The sequence below is a fragment of the Hipposideros armiger genome, unplaced genomic scaffold (assembly GCF_001890085.2).
Source record: "Hipposideros armiger isolate ML-2016 unplaced genomic scaffold, ASM189008v1 scaffold_621, whole genome shotgun sequence".
Classification (NCBI taxonomy): Eukaryota; Metazoa; Chordata; class Mammalia; order Chiroptera; family Hipposideridae; genus Hipposideros; species Hipposideros armiger.
The window spans coordinates 380,519-396,690 of NW_017731971.1; the positions used below are offsets into that span (position 1 = coordinate 380,519).

The 16,172-nt window shown below is 49.4% G+C and overlaps 3 protein-coding genes across 7 annotated transcripts in view; 2 read left to right on the forward strand and 1 right to left on the reverse strand.

Moving 5' to 3' along the window:
• CA14 (carbonic anhydrase 14) overlaps positions 1 to 3,495 on the forward strand; it is a 14,282-nt gene extending 10,787 nt beyond the window's left edge. The window contains exons 3-11 of one of the 3 annotated variants that reach the window (XM_019625338.1): positions 635 to 814; positions 1,190 to 1,332; positions 1,554 to 1,649; positions 1,799 to 1,865; positions 2,049 to 2,206; positions 2,306 to 2,426; positions 2,665 to 2,685; positions 2,811 to 2,895; positions 2,981 to 3,495. In XM_019625338.1, the coding sequence (XP_019480883.1) occupies positions 635 to 814; positions 1,190 to 1,332; positions 1,554 to 1,649; positions 1,799 to 1,865; positions 2,049 to 2,206; positions 2,306 to 2,426; positions 2,665 to 2,685; positions 2,811 to 2,895; positions 2,981 to 3,173 (1,064 nt within the window). In that variant the 3' untranslated portion in view covers positions 3,174 to 3,495. The remainder of the gene's footprint in view (positions 1 to 634; positions 815 to 1,189; positions 1,333 to 1,553; positions 1,650 to 1,798; positions 1,866 to 2,048; positions 2,207 to 2,305; positions 2,427 to 2,664; positions 2,686 to 2,810; positions 2,896 to 2,980) is intronic. The other 2 variants (XM_019625339.1, XM_019625340.1) reach the window with 2 other exon arrangements.
• Positions 3,496 to 3,816: 321 nt separating this feature from the next.
• On the reverse strand, positions 3,817 to 7,593 carry APH1A (aph-1A gamma-secretase subunit). The gene is made up of 7 exons (XM_019625349.1): positions 7,072 to 7,593; positions 6,342 to 6,512; positions 6,104 to 6,177; positions 5,744 to 5,866; positions 5,469 to 5,596; positions 4,944 to 5,067; positions 3,817 to 4,616 (listed from the first exon to the last, which is right to left on the reverse strand). The coding sequence occupies exons 1-7, from the start codon at positions 7,182 to 7,184 to the stop codon at positions 4,552 to 4,554; spliced, it is 798 nt and encodes a 265-aa protein (XP_019480894.1). The 5' UTR covers positions 7,185 to 7,593; the 3' UTR covers positions 3,817 to 4,551.
• Positions 7,594 to 7,965: 372 nt separating this feature from the next.
• CUNH1orf54 (chromosome unknown C1orf54 homolog) lies at positions 7,966 to 15,931 on the forward strand. 3 transcript variants are annotated; one of them, XM_019625352.1, is made up of 7 exons: positions 7,966 to 7,978; positions 9,727 to 9,791; positions 11,025 to 11,114; positions 11,896 to 11,954; positions 12,355 to 12,474; positions 15,061 to 15,162; positions 15,838 to 15,931. In XM_019625352.1, the coding sequence occupies exons 2-6, from the start codon at positions 9,746 to 9,748 to the stop codon at positions 15,157 to 15,159; spliced, it is 414 nt and encodes a 137-aa protein (XP_019480897.1). In that variant the 5' UTR covers positions 7,966 to 7,978; positions 9,727 to 9,745; the 3' UTR covers positions 15,160 to 15,162; positions 15,838 to 15,931. The 3 variants fall into 3 exon arrangements, with proteins under 3 accessions (XP_019480897.1, XP_019480898.1, XP_019480896.1); XM_019625353.1 differs by lacking the exon at positions 7,966 to 7,978 and adding an exon at positions 9,193 to 9,305 and having other exon boundaries at positions 15,064 to 15,162; XM_019625351.1 differs by lacking the exon at positions 7,966 to 7,978 and adding an exon at positions 9,198 to 9,305.
• The last annotated feature ends 241 nt before the right edge of the window (positions 15,932 to 16,172 follow it).

The following is a 16,172-nucleotide window of genomic DNA, read 5'->3' on the forward strand; positions in this document are numbered from 1 at the left end:
CCACCCCCCAACCTACATCTGGCATCGGGACAGAGCTTGAGGGCAGGGGCGAGGACGAGGCTGGCAGGATAGTTTGTGACCCTGGTGGAGGTGAACTCAATTCCTTTGAACTTCTAATAACTAAATCCCAGAGTCAATGCTAGGTCCTGGGTGAGAGTAAAAAATCGAATGAGGGGAAGTCAGCGACTCTGAATCTCAAGGGCACTTAATAAGGGGCCCCACAGAGACCCTGCCTCCTAAGGACCATTTATCAGCTCCCCCCCCCCATTTTCCTGCATCAACTCTAATCACCCCTCTCTGGGTATGCAGGCGCCCTGCCTATCCCCTCTTCCTCATTCAGTTTTCTTGTCCTCAAACTACATATAAGTAAAAGCCACTACCCTGCACCCCACCCCCACCCCCGTTTACCAGGAGAGCTGGGGAATCATTGCACTCCTGGGTGGGTCTAGGGAATTGTAGTATCACAGTCCCACAGGGCCTCCTACCTCACCCAGCCCCACACACCTGGGGTCTGCACCTGGGGTGGAGGGAAGGGCATTTCTATCTCCCCACTGATGTATAGCTTGGTGGGGGGGCTGCTGAAGGGCGTCTGGGGCTGAAGGGCAGAGCAAATGTTCACGGTAACCCCCACCAGGCCCACATGGTCAACACCACTGGGCAGCCTCTTACCCGGAGTGTGGAAGCAGCGTCCAGTCCCCCATCAACATCCAGACCGACAGTGTGACTTTTGACCCTGAGTTGCCCCCTGTGCAGCCCCATGGATATGAGCAGCCTGGCCCCAAGCCTTTGGACCTGCTTAATAATGGCCACACAGGTGAGAAGCCCAGGCTCCAAGGAGGTGAAGGTTCCAGTTCCAGTCTTACAAGTCGGGGGAAAGAAGCCTTCTCCTAACTTCTAGATTCTGAGAGGGCTTCCTCTATAAATTTGGAGATGTGAGGATGGGGATGAGGGTCCTGTGGCCAAAGATAGGAACTAAAAGTCTATGATCAAGTTCAGTGGGTGGATTAGTATCACAGCATGGACTTGATCTTCACTGAGAAAGATGAGCTAGAAAAGCAGTGGCCTATGGGTGCTATCGGGGGAGGCAGACAAAAGAGGCTGGCCGAGTCTCCCAAGAAGGGTGGCAACCCCGGGAGTGGGGGTGTACCCACATTCCTCCACAAACCCTAGCTTACTCTCTTCCTCACAGTGCAGCTCTCTCTGCCCCCTACCCTGTATCTGGAGGGACTTCCCCAGAAGTACGTAGCTGCCCAGCTCCACCTGCACTGGGGTCAGAAAGGATCCCCTGGGGGGTCAGAGCACCAGATCAACAGCCAAGCCACAGCTGCAGAGGTACCAGGGCGCGAAGCCTGGACTAGGACCATGACAGGCACACTTGCTGCAGGGGAAAGGAAGGATCTGGAAACTGGGGAAAAGCCATACTTGGGGGATAACCAATCTTCGTGGGACAGATTTAGGACATGCTGGAGGTGGTGGTGGTGGGCACTAGGGTGGAAGCCTTCAGGAGTGGGTAGTGGAGAAATAGGAAATGATTCGATGCCTTCTCCCCTCAGCTCCACATCGTACATTACGACTCTGATTCCTATCACAGCTTGAGCGAGGCTGCTCCCAGGCCTCAGGGCCTGGCTGTCTTGGGCATTCTCATTGAGGTCAGTGGCCCCACTCCCTCTGCTTCCCTCAGTCCTATTCTGCCTGTGTCTGTTGCGGGTCTCTCCCCCCAGGCAAGTCAACAACCACTCTGACCATTTATTCTCTACAAGGACTCTTGCCAAACTCTCTCCCTTTCCTCCCCTTCCAGGTGGGTGAGGCTGAGAACCCAGCATATGAACATATTCTGAGTCACTTGCACAAAATTAGGTATAAAGGTGAGCCCTCCAAATCTATTTTAGGACAAAGTGAGATTGGACTTTAGGAAAACGTCCCCCGACCCTCATCCCTAAAGGCCTGAGACCTGGGATGAGGGAGCTAGAGGTCAGGGAGTTTCACTCCTGGAGACCCATCCAGGTCAGCTAGTGTGCAGCGAGGTGACCCCAGTATGTTCCGCGCAGGTCAGAATACCTCAGTGCCTCCCTTCAACGTGAAAGCACTGCTCCCCCCACTGCTGGCACAGTTCTTCCGGTACAATGGCTCGCTCACCACGCCCCCCTGCTACCAAAGTGTGCTCTGGACAGTCTTCAGTCAAAGGGCCCAGATTTCTATGGGACAGGTGAGTGGTGGAGAGGTGAGGCAGAAGCACTGTTGTACCCTGAGCCTGTCCCACTCCTGAGTGACGCTTCTCCCCTAACCCCACTCCTCTATTCCTCAGCTGGAAAAGCTTCAGGGAACGCTGTTCTCCACAGAGAAGGAACCCTCTACGCTCCTGGTACAGAACTACCGAGTTCCCCAGGCCCTCAATCAGCGGACAGTCTTGGCTTCTTTCATCCAAGGTGACTGCACAGGGCTCGGAAAGGAGATGGGAAGCTGGGGGACTCAACGACAGGAACTGGGGAGCCCCTGGGAAGGAAAAGAAGGCTAAGAGGGGAAGGGTTTCCAGGACTTGCTTGGACTGGGAACCAGTCCCCAGCCCCGAGTGGCCAGGTGACTTCCCCAGCATAGAGGCACAGTGTGCTGCTCTCAGCTTGGATGGGATCTGAAGTCCCACTGACCTGTTTTCTCCCCTTACAGCGGAATCCATGTATACCACAGGTAAGACAGCCTCCTCGGGTATGGGGTGGGGGGTGGGGGTGCTAGGGGGCCGGCCTCCATGAGCACAAGGGCAAGGCCCAATGTCTACGGTGGTCCTAGGCTGACACCTTCCATCTTTCTCCCAGGTGAAAAGCTGAGCATAGGGGCGGGAATCTTGGCTAGCTGTCTCTGCCTTCTGCTGGCTGTTTATTTCATCGCTAGGAAGATTCGGTGAGATCCTACTTTCCATTCCTCTAGTCCTTTCTTTTCTCCTGAAAAGCATTCTCCTATCCCACTTCTCATCCGTCTCACCTAGGACACTAGTCACGTCCATGGACCATTTCCCCCATCCAGGAAGAAGATGCTGCGAAATCAGAAGAATGTGGTTTTCACCTCAACACGAACCACGGAGGCATAGACTCCCGCTTGGACATCACGGATGCCTTCCCCTCACGCCTATCAGGGAGCTTTTAGAATGGGGTGCAGGAACTGGCCAGAAAAGACTGTAGGAGTAGCAGGCAGACACCACTCCTCCCTCCACACAGCCCCCACAGAGAGGCACGGACAAGCTCTAGTTCAAGGAAGAACAGCTGAGCGTTCGGTCTCTCAAAACATAGAGATCAGGAGAGCCCTACGCTGACAATGCAGAGGACGAACTGTGTTTAGTTGCAAGGGAAGCTGGGAATGTGCCCCAAAGCCCTCCACCCCATCTCCTGTGTCCCTTTCCCTAGATACGAGCAAGACAGCCCCTTAGGAAACAAGGGTTGTTGTTTGGGGGGTTATATTTTTTGCTCAATGTGTAATATTTGGGAATTAAAGTTTCTGATCCCACCTCTGGCCTTACCTTTGGGACTCTTGAGCGTGGGAGAGTTTCTTAATGCCTCAGCTGGTAGAGGTGGGCAAAAGATGGGGGGGGGAAGCAGGGGTGAATAACTCCTTTTATCCCAATCCTGGAGGGGGAAGATCCATTTCTAGAAAATGCTTAACCCCCAGTTTCTGACATGTTACTCCACCAGCCCAGATCTCTGCCCTTGCACAGAAACTAGGCTTACAGGGGATCAGAGATGCCAGGCTAGGAAGGAGGCTGAAAAGACACGTGCGAGGGCACAAATTTCAACGAACACGTCCCCTTCCTTAAAAGCCAAGTTCCCCCACAATTATAAAGTCCTTTTTATTAGTCAAAATCACAATCACCTTGATTAAAAGGATGGGACACGCCATCCTCAGCAGAAAATGATACAGTTTATAGAAAACCTTCCCGCCCCTCCCCCAACACACCCCAATTAAAAACTAGAAAAAAATCTGCCCTCCTTCCCTGCGATGTCATGGTGGGCTGACTCCTCCAGTGGCACTAGAGCTCTAGAGTGGGCTAGCTCACCGCAGCACCCTCCACTTCACCTTGGGGAGAGGAGGGGTGCTGGTGGTCAAGGAGGTGAAAATATTAGTTCCAGTAATACCAGTTCCCAAACATGCACTTCCTTCCTTTCCCTCAAGGCCCGGGACCATGGGGAAAGGTGGACAGATATGAGCCCAGCCATGAGGAGTGATTTGAGGAGGGAAAATAGAGTCCAAGGAGAAGAAGTCCAACATATCCTCCCTCCCTCCACTCCAAAAAAAAAAAAAAAGGCAGTTTGGGGTCTCCATCACACCAAAAATGGTTCCCCTCAGACCTGAGAAAAAGACCAAGATGTCCAGTCTGGGGAAGGGGTACTGGGAAACTCAGAGCTCGTCTACCCTGGAGGCCCCATTAAGTTCATCTTCATGGCAATGGCTACGCTAGGCCCCTTTTCTTGGCAACCTGCACTGTCCAGAACTGGAGATGGAGAAATACAGGACGAGGAGATCAGGGGAGCACCCCAGGCACAGGGGTCCCGCCCCCAGGTTCCCTCAATCCTCGGGTGGGATGCGCAGGGCAGAATACACCATCACCTGACTGTCCTCCTGCCGTCGGCCTGCAGAGGGGAAGGGAGGTGAGTCTTGCGCAGGGTGAGAGCAGAGCACTGACACATGGGAAGTCCTGGATAACAAGGGGGTCCCCAGATGGTGGGGACAAGTGCAGATTCAAACCCACCAGTCACTGACTGGCTCAACCCAGGCTGCTCCTGGTAAAGCCTAAAGGTCACCAGAGGACAAAGCAAAACCCTGAAGGTGGTGGGAAAGACCGACGAGGAGACAGAGAATGGTGAACAATGGACCCGGGCTGGGGCTGGACTCAGTCATGGGCAGTGGGCACACAGGTGGGGTCTGTCAGGTGATCGGTCCAGGTAGTCAGTCCTTACACGAGAGGCTGCGCTGGATACCTCGGAGGGACCCTCCAGCTGTGATGAAGGCCCAGAGCCCCATGGAAACAGTGACTGCATAGATGGGCAGCAGGCTGGCTTCATACCACGGGTTCAGGAATGTCTGAGAATGGGGGGTAAGAGTAGAAACGAGGTTAGATTCTCCCTCTGCCTAATCCCGTACCCTCTTTGTGCCTTTGACCCAAACCTCCCCCAGAGACCTCACTCAAATCCCCCCTGTTCTTCCTTTCAGACTCCCAACACCTTGTGGTTAAGGGGACTTTTGATTTTCAGCTCCCTTAAGTGCCTGCTCCCCTCAGGCCATCTGCATGACAGTCTGACCCATTCAAACTCCTCCCCAGAGCAGGTTATACAACTGATGCTGAAGTGAGAGCCCTCTAAAGACTCACCTTTCTGCCTCCTCTCACAGTAAGTTTTAAAAGGTTAAGAAGTGAGGATAGGTTTCCCCTCCATCCCACTCGCCATTAAATTCTCTTCTAACTCAGGCACCTGTCCCCAACTCACCAGTCCTGATGTCAGTAGGTGACTCCCAACCACCAGGCCCAAAGTCCAGTACCGTTTCCTCTCACAAGCATCAAAGAACACAACTCCCCAAAAGGTATGAAGCAGGATGATGGCTGCGGTCAGAAAGGCTGCAGGGAGATGGGGAGGAGATACATCTTTCACCTTCTCCCTGCCTCCTGAGATGTTGGGCCAGAGATGTCTCCCAGGGACGGCCAATAAATCAATCAGGGCCAGAGATGGGTGGGGCAGGAAGGCACGAGAGGACTGGGTCTTACCAGAAGTCAGGAAGTAATAGGGTGAGTCTCCATGGATCCCAACCACACCTGGCCCAAGTGCATCGGCCAAAATATTGATAACAGAGAAGACACCACTGATGATACCGAAGGAAAGACCAGAAACTGGGGGGAGGGAGGGTCTCATCAATGTCAGAGATCACTACAGCCTGATCCCCAGTGATCCCTCCCCACTTTCCCAGCCACAGTTCCCCCACACCTACTCTCCCTCCAGACCACCTCTCCTTGGAAGTCAGGTATGAAGGAAAGCAAGGAGCCACTTAGAGCCCGTGGATGTTCAGAGACTTCTCTGGGAGAGGAGGGTGTCCGTCCCCCTCCTCCAGTCCTTCTCCCTTGGCTCACCATAGGCCATCTGGCGGATGGAGATGGGCGATCTCCCGTCCTCACTCAGCGATGCTAACCCCTCATCTGCCTTCCTGGGGGGGTGGGGGGTGGGGGGAAACATGAGGCAGGAATGCTCCTTTCCCCCAAGGGCCTCCCTTAGTGCCTCCTCTTCCAAACCACCACCCAGGGGCCGCCCCACTTCTCATAGTGCGGTCCTCTGCCCTTCTCCCCTCCAGACCAACATCCATCCTCTTACTTAAGCAGCTTGTAGTAGGCAAAGCGGAACACTTCCTGTAGAAGGACGGAGACGGCAGCACCAAAAATCAGGAGGCCATACTGGAGCCGGGCATCTGATGAGTCAGTCACATGGACCAAGATGAACCAGACCACTGAGGCCAAGAGCAGAGAGACTAGCCAGAAAAACGCCCTGAGGAAAGAAAAGGACAATCAGACAGGCAAGGGTACAGGCCGCCGGAGAAGTCCAGCAGGAGAACCAACCAAGGCTGCAGCATGAAAAAGTGGAAGTTAGACTTCCGGATGGTCAGGGAGACAGGGAGCAGACAGGATAGGCGCCTCCACCAAGGGAGTCTGCAGGGGTCTGGACGCAGTGGGTGGGGTAGAACTCTGATTAGAGTTTTCTGAGCGATGAGACTCGGTGTGCACGAGCCCAGTAGAGCGAGGTATCCATTCCTGGATCCTCCCTTAGGGTCGCGGGAGGTCACCACAGCCCCCTCCCGAGCCTTGGCCTTGGGCCTCCTCTGACGTCGCCGGAAGAAGTATAGAAGGAATCTGTGCGATCCCTAGGAGGCGGAAACCAACTGCGGGAAAGGGCAAATCACCCCAACCCCTGAGTCGACCCTTTCCAATCTTCACCTCCCACTTGTCTCCCCCAACCCAGACTCCCAAGCTCGCCCCCGTTCCTCCAGCCCCTTCCGGATCGCTCTCTCTCTTCGGCGCCCTCCTGCGTCTCCCTGACCCCTACTCACCCTGCGACCAGGATGATGACACGAAGAGGGTCTCCGGCCACAGTGATCAAGAACAGCGCAAAGGCCGGGCCGAAAGCGACAAAAGTGCACCCGAAAAACACGGCGGCCCCCATTGCTTGGCAGCTGGGGGCGGAGTGGAGGCCTGGCCAAGAGAGGCGAATGGGAGCAACACGCCAGCTAGGGGGTCCACGTGGGGTGGCGACGCGACCCCGTGAGGGGCGCGGTGCAATGTCACCCCCGGACCCCGGGGAAGGGGAAGGGGGGGCACCGAAACCCCAAATACAGGTCCGCGCGACTTCCTCTACGGAAGCCGAGGAGGGGACAAACCCCGGCCGCAGCCCTTTGGCCACCTCCCATTTAATCCCCACCCCCGAAGGCCAATGGAGAATCGGTGGGGTGGAGCTGCGGAGGCAGGGGGGCGTGGCTGCAGGGCCTGCTGGGAGTTGTAGTCCGCCTGCGTTCCTAAAGCCCTCGGCCTCGGTCCTGGGAGTGGCTCGAGGCGGTTAAAGGGAATTGGCCCGGAATAGGGCACGGGTTCCCGGGTTCGGTTGGGGCTTGGCCGCGGTTTTCATTATTTGGTGGAGAAGGGTGGTAGCAATCCTACCTCTACTTGAAGAGTTGCCGAGGGGGGAAGATCCTGTGGGAACCTAAGGGACAAATAGGAAGAAAGCACAGGATAGAGGCTGCGGGGAGATAGGGACGGGTATTGTTCTTATTTGAATGAGAGGAAATGGGAGCTACTGCCTAAGAGATGAAGGTTAGACTTAACAGTAGGAGCTCTTTGAACAGGCAACACAGTATATCGCTAATGAAGCCTTCATCTGTAATGACAAGAGAATCAGAGAAGGAAGAGGAGCCTGAGGAGCAATAATAGGAAGGAGGTTAGAGGGAATTCGGAGTTCAAATGGTTTGTAAAAAGCAATTAGAACGATGGGGTTAAGGGAAAACAAGCCCCTCCTCCCTTCCCAAGTCACTCAATTCCTTTTATGTCATACTTCCTCTATTTCTTTTCTGAAAATGAATCTGTGTTGTCTTTTTTTTCCCCCCTAAGGCTGGGAAAGCCTTACATGTTACATGTTACATGTTAGAGTGAAAAAAAGTTCAAGTAGGAAAGGAGGGTATTGTACCCTCATTTGGGTGGGGGTGGAGCTGGTCCTTAGGGAGGACGTTTAGGCAAAAGTACCAGGATGGGAAAGTGAAGGAATCTGCAGTATTGTTTCTGAGAGAGTAACAAACCACCAAAAAACTGTAGAAATTGTTCAAGGAGAACCAACCATATCTCCTTTCCTTCCTGGAAGTGGTTTATGTTTCAATGCACATGTGTATCTCCACCAAAGTATTTCACATTTTTCCCCCTCAGGAAATTCTGGAAAGGAGCTGAAGGAATACATAGTATATACATTTACATGAAAAGTCACCGAGCATTTCTTTCCCAATCAAACTGAGAGGGTGGGAGCATCCTGGCCAATGCTCATGACTCTTAAGTCTTGCTTCTGATCCTAGCAGGTAGAGTCAGGGGAAGAAGAGATGGAGATAAGACAACTCTTCCCATCTCTCCTTTGAGCTATTACCACAGCATCTTTTGATGGATGAGAGCAGGCGCCAAACCTATCTTGTTCATGAGGGGCTCCAACGGAGACCTGCGTAGCGCCTGGCTCCTAGTAGATGTTGAAAGATATTTATTAACTATATTCTTTTCTTATTCCCTTGCCCGTGAACCCTGAATTGCCTATCAGACTAGGCCTAGCACACCATGCATAGCGCATAGGTTACTAAATGTTTCTGAACTGACTCCCATGAAAATGGGAAATATAAAAACAGAGGAAAAGATAAGCTGAACTCCACCCCTGTGGGCTGGAATGAAAGAAATACACCAAGTGACTAAAGCGGGAGAAGAGGTGTGGCATGTATACGACAGGGAAAGAGACATCTGCTTTCTCCCTTCTTTCATCCCATTTCCAGAAAGTTGAGAAAGAGGTGAGGTGAGGTCAGTACTTACCAGAGAGGAAATAACTAGCTTTGGCTGAGAGATTTTTATCAGAAGCAATGTAGCAGGTGCTTTGAGAGTCAGGCAATGATGTTGATGTTGCTCCCATGCGTCACAGTCTAAGACAGGCAGCGAAGAGAAACTATTTTCAGTCTAGAAAATGCTCATCCCTCCACAGAACATTTCAACTGTGACCAAAGAGATTGTGATTAAGCCTCAAAGAGAAGGGCAACTCTGGGTGGTGATGGTAACTTAGGGACAGCGAGAGGGAGGGTGAGCTTTTGGTGAGGATTGGGAGAGAGGGAAGGTGAGGAGGGAGAGGACTTACTGAAAGAAGCTCCTTAGTAGGCTGGGGTGGTGTGTGTTTGGGGGAGGGGGGTTGTACTTTTGTTGTGGTTGTTTTCTTTAGTGGCAGTGAGAATCCTGAATGGATCTAATCTAGGGATGGGGCAGCTCAATGTACAAGTTCTCATTGCCTCTCTTAATCTGAACATCTCTGACTGAGGACAAGACCGTAGTAACTGATGATCTAGTGAGTGAGTGAGTGGGAGGAGAAATCTACCCCCCTGAGAAAAGAGTTGCTGCAGCTCCCTCCCTGCTCTGGAGGAGGGTCAGAGGCGGGGTAAGTTTGATGGGAAACGCTGTAATTTCCTTTTTTACTTTCACAGCAATAGTACAGCATCCAGAATGGATGTCCTCTTTGTGGCCGTCCTTGCTGTGCCACTTATCCTGGGTAAGTTCACGCCTCTCCCTGAGCTTTGGGGCCAGGTCTTCTACCATAAATGGGGCGGGAGAAAAGAAAATGAAGAGTTGGCCGAGAGGTGCAGTTCAATGGAGAGTGATAACACTCGCTCATCTGTGCTCGAGTCCAGTGTTGGGGGCGGAGAGAGGCCTGAAAAGCAGAGCCAGGAAACGGGGAGGAAAGCAGAGTCCTGTCAAAGAAGGGACAGCTGATGGGATGGAGCCCCAGACCTGGGGAGGTCCTAACGAGAGTGAACTCAGCTCTCCATCACCACAGAGTTGAACAAGATGAAGAATGACTAATGTGAGAGTGAAGGAGCGAGGTGGCCTCCTTGAAGATGAGGCAGTCTGAAACTAGTGAGGGAAACCAGAGACTTAGAGGAAAAAAACACTCGATTAGTAAAGACACCAAAGGGGGGGGGGTGACCGTTAGGGGAGTGAAGAGCTGGCTGCCTTCAGGGACAGGGTTCAAAAAGTAGTGTGGCTTCTTCCCTCCTTTGTTCCCGGTCTGCCAGGTGTTCTCATTGTTTCTTTTCCTCCAGATTCTTGGGTCACTGCTTGTGGTTAAGGGAGAGCATTCACAGAGCTTAGGGAAACTTTTAGCAGGAGGCCTACCGTTCTTGATCCAATCATATCAAAGCTACATATTTTTAGTCCTAGGAAGGAAAAAAAAAAAACGAATGCAGATGGATCACATAGTCCAGCTGACTCATTTTTAGAAAACAGATGTAAACTGGCTTGTTTGGAGTTATTCCGCTAGTTAGCAGTGAAACACACACACACACACACACACACACACAACCCCAAATAATCCCCAAGCCAAAAGCCTCAGAGCGTGTGCATGTTTATTTGAGAGACACTTATAAGGGAAGATATCTCATAAGTACAGTATGGTCTAGAGCATACCGAATAGATATGGAGTTCTTAATTCCTGCTTCCTTTTTTTAGGTTTAGTTCTTGTTTGGGGTTTACAGTATGTGAAGGGACCTGTTTTCTGTTCTGGGAGTCGCCAGATTGAAAGGGCAAGAGTAACAGGCCTCATCCATCACAGATTTGGAGCCCAGAAGACTAAGAAGGGTTTAGAGGTGCAGAGACATGGAGACAGTCTGACCCTCAGAGGGGAGGCAGAGAGAAAGGAAACTGATAGATCTGAGGTCAACCTCAGGTGTCCTTCTTTGCTAAGGAGTTCCAGATGACCCTTGACTTCTAATCCTTGTCCCCATAGGACAAGGATATGAGGATGAAGAAGGACTGGAAGAGGATGATTATTATCAGGTGATCTATTATCTCAATTACACAGTCACCCCCAGTTATGGTGAGTATGTATAGGGCTCTGATGCTTAGCAGGATGGAGAGAGGTTGGGGGATCCATTGGCTTTCCCTTTGCAGTGGAGCAACTGGGTCAGGGAGAAATTTGGCCACGAGCAAAGACTATCAAGGATCAGGATGTTATTGCTCAAGCCAGCGATTTTTAATTCTCTGGAAACTAGTTGAAACAATTGTAAATTATTTTAGATACTAGATTGAAAATATAAATGCATATACATTCATAAACATTTTTCACATTAAAGTTCATTAGAGTTAGATTATACCAGTAAATTATTGGGGAACAGTGCGTTTTTCCCAGGTCCCATCAGCTCCAAGTCAAGTTGTTGTCCTTTAATCTTAGTTGTGTAGGGCACAGCTCAGCTCCAAGTCCAGTTGCCGTTTTCAATCTAGTTGTGGGGGGCACAGCCCACCATCCCATGCGGGAGTCGAACCGGCAATCTTGTTGTTAAGAGCATGCTCTCAAACCAACTGAGCCATCAGGTGGGCAACCTTGTTGTTAAGAGCACACGCTCTAACCAACTGAGCCATCCGGCCGTCCACTGGACCACACACTGGCAGCTCAGCGCACATCATTGTCTTCAATCTAGTTGTGGAGGGCGCAGCTCACTGGCCCATGTGGGAATCGAACCGGCAACCCTGTTGCTCAGAGCTCGTGCTTTAGCCGACTGAGCCACCCGCCCACCCCCTGAATCATTTCTTTCTATTCTCATTTCTATATTTAGTAATAACTTTCACTTTTTTACTATTGATTCATTTCTCCTCCCCAGATGACTTTGGTGCAAATTTCACTATTGATTACTCCATGTTTGAAGCAGAGGACAATCTGGTGAGTGACATCTGCAAGGATCAGGATAGGTAACAGTTAAAAAGAAACTGGGCAATGTTGAAACTGTAAGTAATTAGCAGAAATAAAAATGAATTAGGTAAAGTGAAACAAGACAATGGGCCAAAAATAGGCCTGTTTACCATAGCGGGGGAGGAGAATGAAGCCAGAATCCGGTAGGTTTGCTAAGACACTGACACAAATAGCTTTTGTCTTGAGTCAAGGAAATGGGTGAATCCGATGTGTACATAATCCATGCAAACGTAAGGTAGGGAGGATCTCTGAGCTTACATCTTGGGGGTGGGGAGGCAGGAGAGGTGAAGGAGAGAAGAACTCTAGAGAATCTATGAGGATGTTGGATGGAGGCGATGATAACTCTGTTTCCTAATCCTACTGAGGGCAGAACAGGTTCGATAAGGAGTTAATGGAAACAGAAGAGACTACTACCAGTCGTGAAATAGAACATGCAGACCATCAGAAGCCTGTAACAGTGAAACCAGTGAAACCAGTGACAATGGAAACAGTGAGTTAATTGGGGACAAGGGGGAAGGGGGAGGGGACATCCCTTACCCTGGCTAGACCCCAGAGCTGGTGACATGAAACAGAGGGAGAACTGGAGAACACCTGTATTGCATTGCAGGTGTTCCTCTCACCTTGGCCATCATTTCTTTCACTGAGATTTAATACTAATCCTGTACACAGAACACTGGGTAGATTTTGGTGCAGTTAAATTTCAGTTCAATAGTACTTAATGTGTATGTAACCCATGCCTAAAGCTGCTACAGATGCTGATGACAAAAAAGAAATCTATGATGTGGTTATTGCCCTCAAAGTATTTCTAAAAGTCAAGTTTACAAGTTATGAAACACTTAGAACAAAAGGTTTGTAACAATGTGAAATTACATATAAATTTGAGAGCATATGACACAGACAAGTGGAAGGAGAGAGATCAGTACAGAAGTTTCTGGAAGACTTAGAAGGTGATTGTGCTTGAGATATACTTAGGACAGGTGAGCTTTTGATTGGCGGTATGTTATGAAAGGATGAAAGCAGTTAGGAGGAAGAATAATTATCCCAAGAGTGAAAGAGCTGCCTAGAAGAGGGGGATAGAAATAGGAAGACATGTTTTGTGGATGGGCTATGATGGAAGGAGAGGGTATATGAAAAGGAACAGTGGGAAATTAAGAAAAAAAAATTTACAAGGCTCCTAATGTTTGCTTGGCAATTTCACATACGGGAAGATAGGGTGAAATTACAGAGTCTGAAGTTTGGACTTATAATGGGGAAGCTAGTAAGTTCTTCGGGGTGGTAAAGACACAATGAAAGTGGTATTTCAGAAAAACTTTGTCTGGTTCTATGCAGTAACTGTTGGAATGGAGCGAGATTCACATCATTTCCAAAACAATCCATTAAAGATCTGTTCTAGGGCAGTGGCATTTTGAAGGGAGAGGAGAAAAATAAGAAGTATTTTCTCAGTTATTAAAAAAAAAAAGAAATCTTACCATTTCAACATGGATGAACCTAGAGGGTATTATGCTAAGTGAGATGAGTCAGACAGAAAAAAGACAAATACCATATGATCTCACTTATATGTGGAATCTGAAGAACAAAATAAACAAAACAAAACAAACAAAAGAAAAAAACAGAGAAAATATTTTGAAGAAAATACATTGTTTCAGTGGTAATTTCATATGAGCCCTAAATGAGGAGAAAATTAAAATAACTTATAAATTTTGGGGTGGCCGGGTGGCTCAGTTGGTTAGAACTCGAGCTCTGAGCAACAGGGTTGCTGGTTCGATTCCCACATGGGCCAATGAGCTGCGCCCTCCACAACTAGACTGAAGACAACAACGAGCTGAGCTGCCAGTGGGCAGCCAGATGGCTCAATTGGTTAGAGCTCGTACTCTGAGCAACAAGGTTGCTGGTTCAATTCCTACATGGGATGGTGGGCTGTGACCCCCGCAACTAAATTGAAAACAGTGACTGGACTTGGAGCTCAGGATTCAAACAATGACTTGGAGCTGATGGGTCCTGGAGAAACCCACTTCCCCAATAATCCCCAATAAAAATGTTAAAACAAACAAACAAACAAACAAACAAAAATAACATAAGTGTTTACATGGATGTCTGGGGAAATGGTTGACCAAAATGGGAAGTATATGGGAAGTGTGGGAGGTTAGGGTGATTTAAGAAGGAAGTTACAAATTTGGTAATGGCCAAGCTGAATTTATGGAGACAGCCTTATGAGGCTGTCCGAAAGGTAGGGGAACTAGGCCAAGGCTACACTTCTAAGTGCAAAGTCACAGTTATGAAAGCTGATGAGTGCAGTAGAGCCAGTACACACAGAAGACCGAAAGGCCATGCCTGTGCTTATAGTTAGTAGAAGGAGAAAGAGAAATCAACCAAGAAAATCTGGAGAAGAATTAATTGGAGTGGTAGGCAGACAGCCAACTTTGTATTATACAGAGTCTAGAAGAGAACGTTTAATAGAAGCTACAAGAGGCCAAGGAGATTATTGGTAACCCCCCAAAAAGCAGTTTTAATTGAGTGGTTTGAGCAAAAGCTAGATTTTTTGGAGTCAGAGAGGGAGTGCATTGTGAAGAAGAGTATAGACCAACCATTTGTGAAATCTGGTGATGAAAAAAGAGAAGCAACTGCTAGAAAGGACAACAGGACCAAAGTGCAGCCTGAATATAGTTGAACACAGATGGGAGGAGTCAGTAGGAATGGAAAGCTGGTGATTGACAAGACAGAGAAGTATTTTAAAGTATACTCGTACAGTAGGCTTCCTTTAGATTGTAAACTCCTTGAGTGCAAGCCATGTCTTAATCATATTTCTATCCCCCCATATAATGTATAGTATAGTGTCATGCACATAACAGATAAAAAATACATTTTGCATTGAGTGGGGCCTCCTGGGTACGGTCAGGAATGGCTGAAAGGCACAGAAGAAAGACCTCTTTATGGTGATGGGGAGGAGGGCTGGATCTTTAAGCTCAGAGGAAAGAAGACAAAGGTTGGTATAAATAGATGGCTATCCTTCCATAGGGGGAGGCGGGCAGTAGGAAGGCTGACACTGGCATACTGTGGGGGCATGTCTGTATTCTAGCAGAGTCCAGATATGAACGATGCTGCATCCGGTCTGCAGAGTCCTGTTCTCCTTCTCCTGTTCTGGGCCCTGGTTAAGGGCTGGATGTATTTCATGTAGAAGGTGAGTGCAGCCACTGGCCTGGGAGTCTGTGAAGCAACTTTTACCACTGTCTCTGGCTAGTGTTTCCAGCCTGGTCAATGCTCAGCTGCTTAAAAGAAGGGGGATCACATTGAGACAAATCTTATTATCCACATTTAAGGAAGTTTAGGAGATGTGGAGGCAAAGACTTTTGTAGTAAGAGTCATTACTTTTGCTGAACTGGGGGATTTCAGGACCTCCTAGAGCAGAAGCAGTGGAATGGAGAAGAAACCTTCTCCAGGTTTCCAGTCTGCCTTAAGGAATCAAAGCTGGTTCCAGCCCGGCAGTGGTTTAAGGCAAGGCAGGTGCCAGAGGGCAAAATGGGAGGGGCCCTATAACCTGACAAGAGTCAAGAGGCAAAGTTCAGAGGCAGAAGGGGTGGCGGTTCCCTAATGTAGGGGAGAGGTGGTGGGGGAAAGGAGGGCATAGAAACCTGTATTATAGGGAAGGGATTGAAGCTGGGATTCTAAATAACTATGGAGCTTTAAGAGATTTAGCAGAAAGTCGTGAAGAGGGGAGGGGACGCATCTTCCAGGAGATGTCATAGGAAAATCTAGCTCAGTATGGGGAGTTTTCATACAGGTGGGGGGCATGGAGGGGTTTCCTGAGTCCCCTGAACCTGGTTGTTATTGTTTTTCCCTTTCTTTGCTTTCTTAGGAGAAAGAAGGCTGCTATGACTCTTTGGATGGGGATTTGGGAAGAGGAAATTGGAAGATAAAGTAAATAAATGAAACAATCTGGTTACTCTCTACTCCTTCATGAGGGTCTGTTCAAGAAAGCCACAGCACTAAAGAGAACACCAGGGTATGGGGGTGGGAAGGATGGATTAGAAAGGGAGTCAGGTGACAGTAGTATTAGAGGGAATTATTCGGCCTGAATAAACCTGAAATTTTGGGAAGAATGGAGAAAAGCACCCACAGACAACAGGTTTATTCACAGTTCATAATTCCCTATAATTCTACTGTTTTATTATATATGGTGTTGAAATTGTT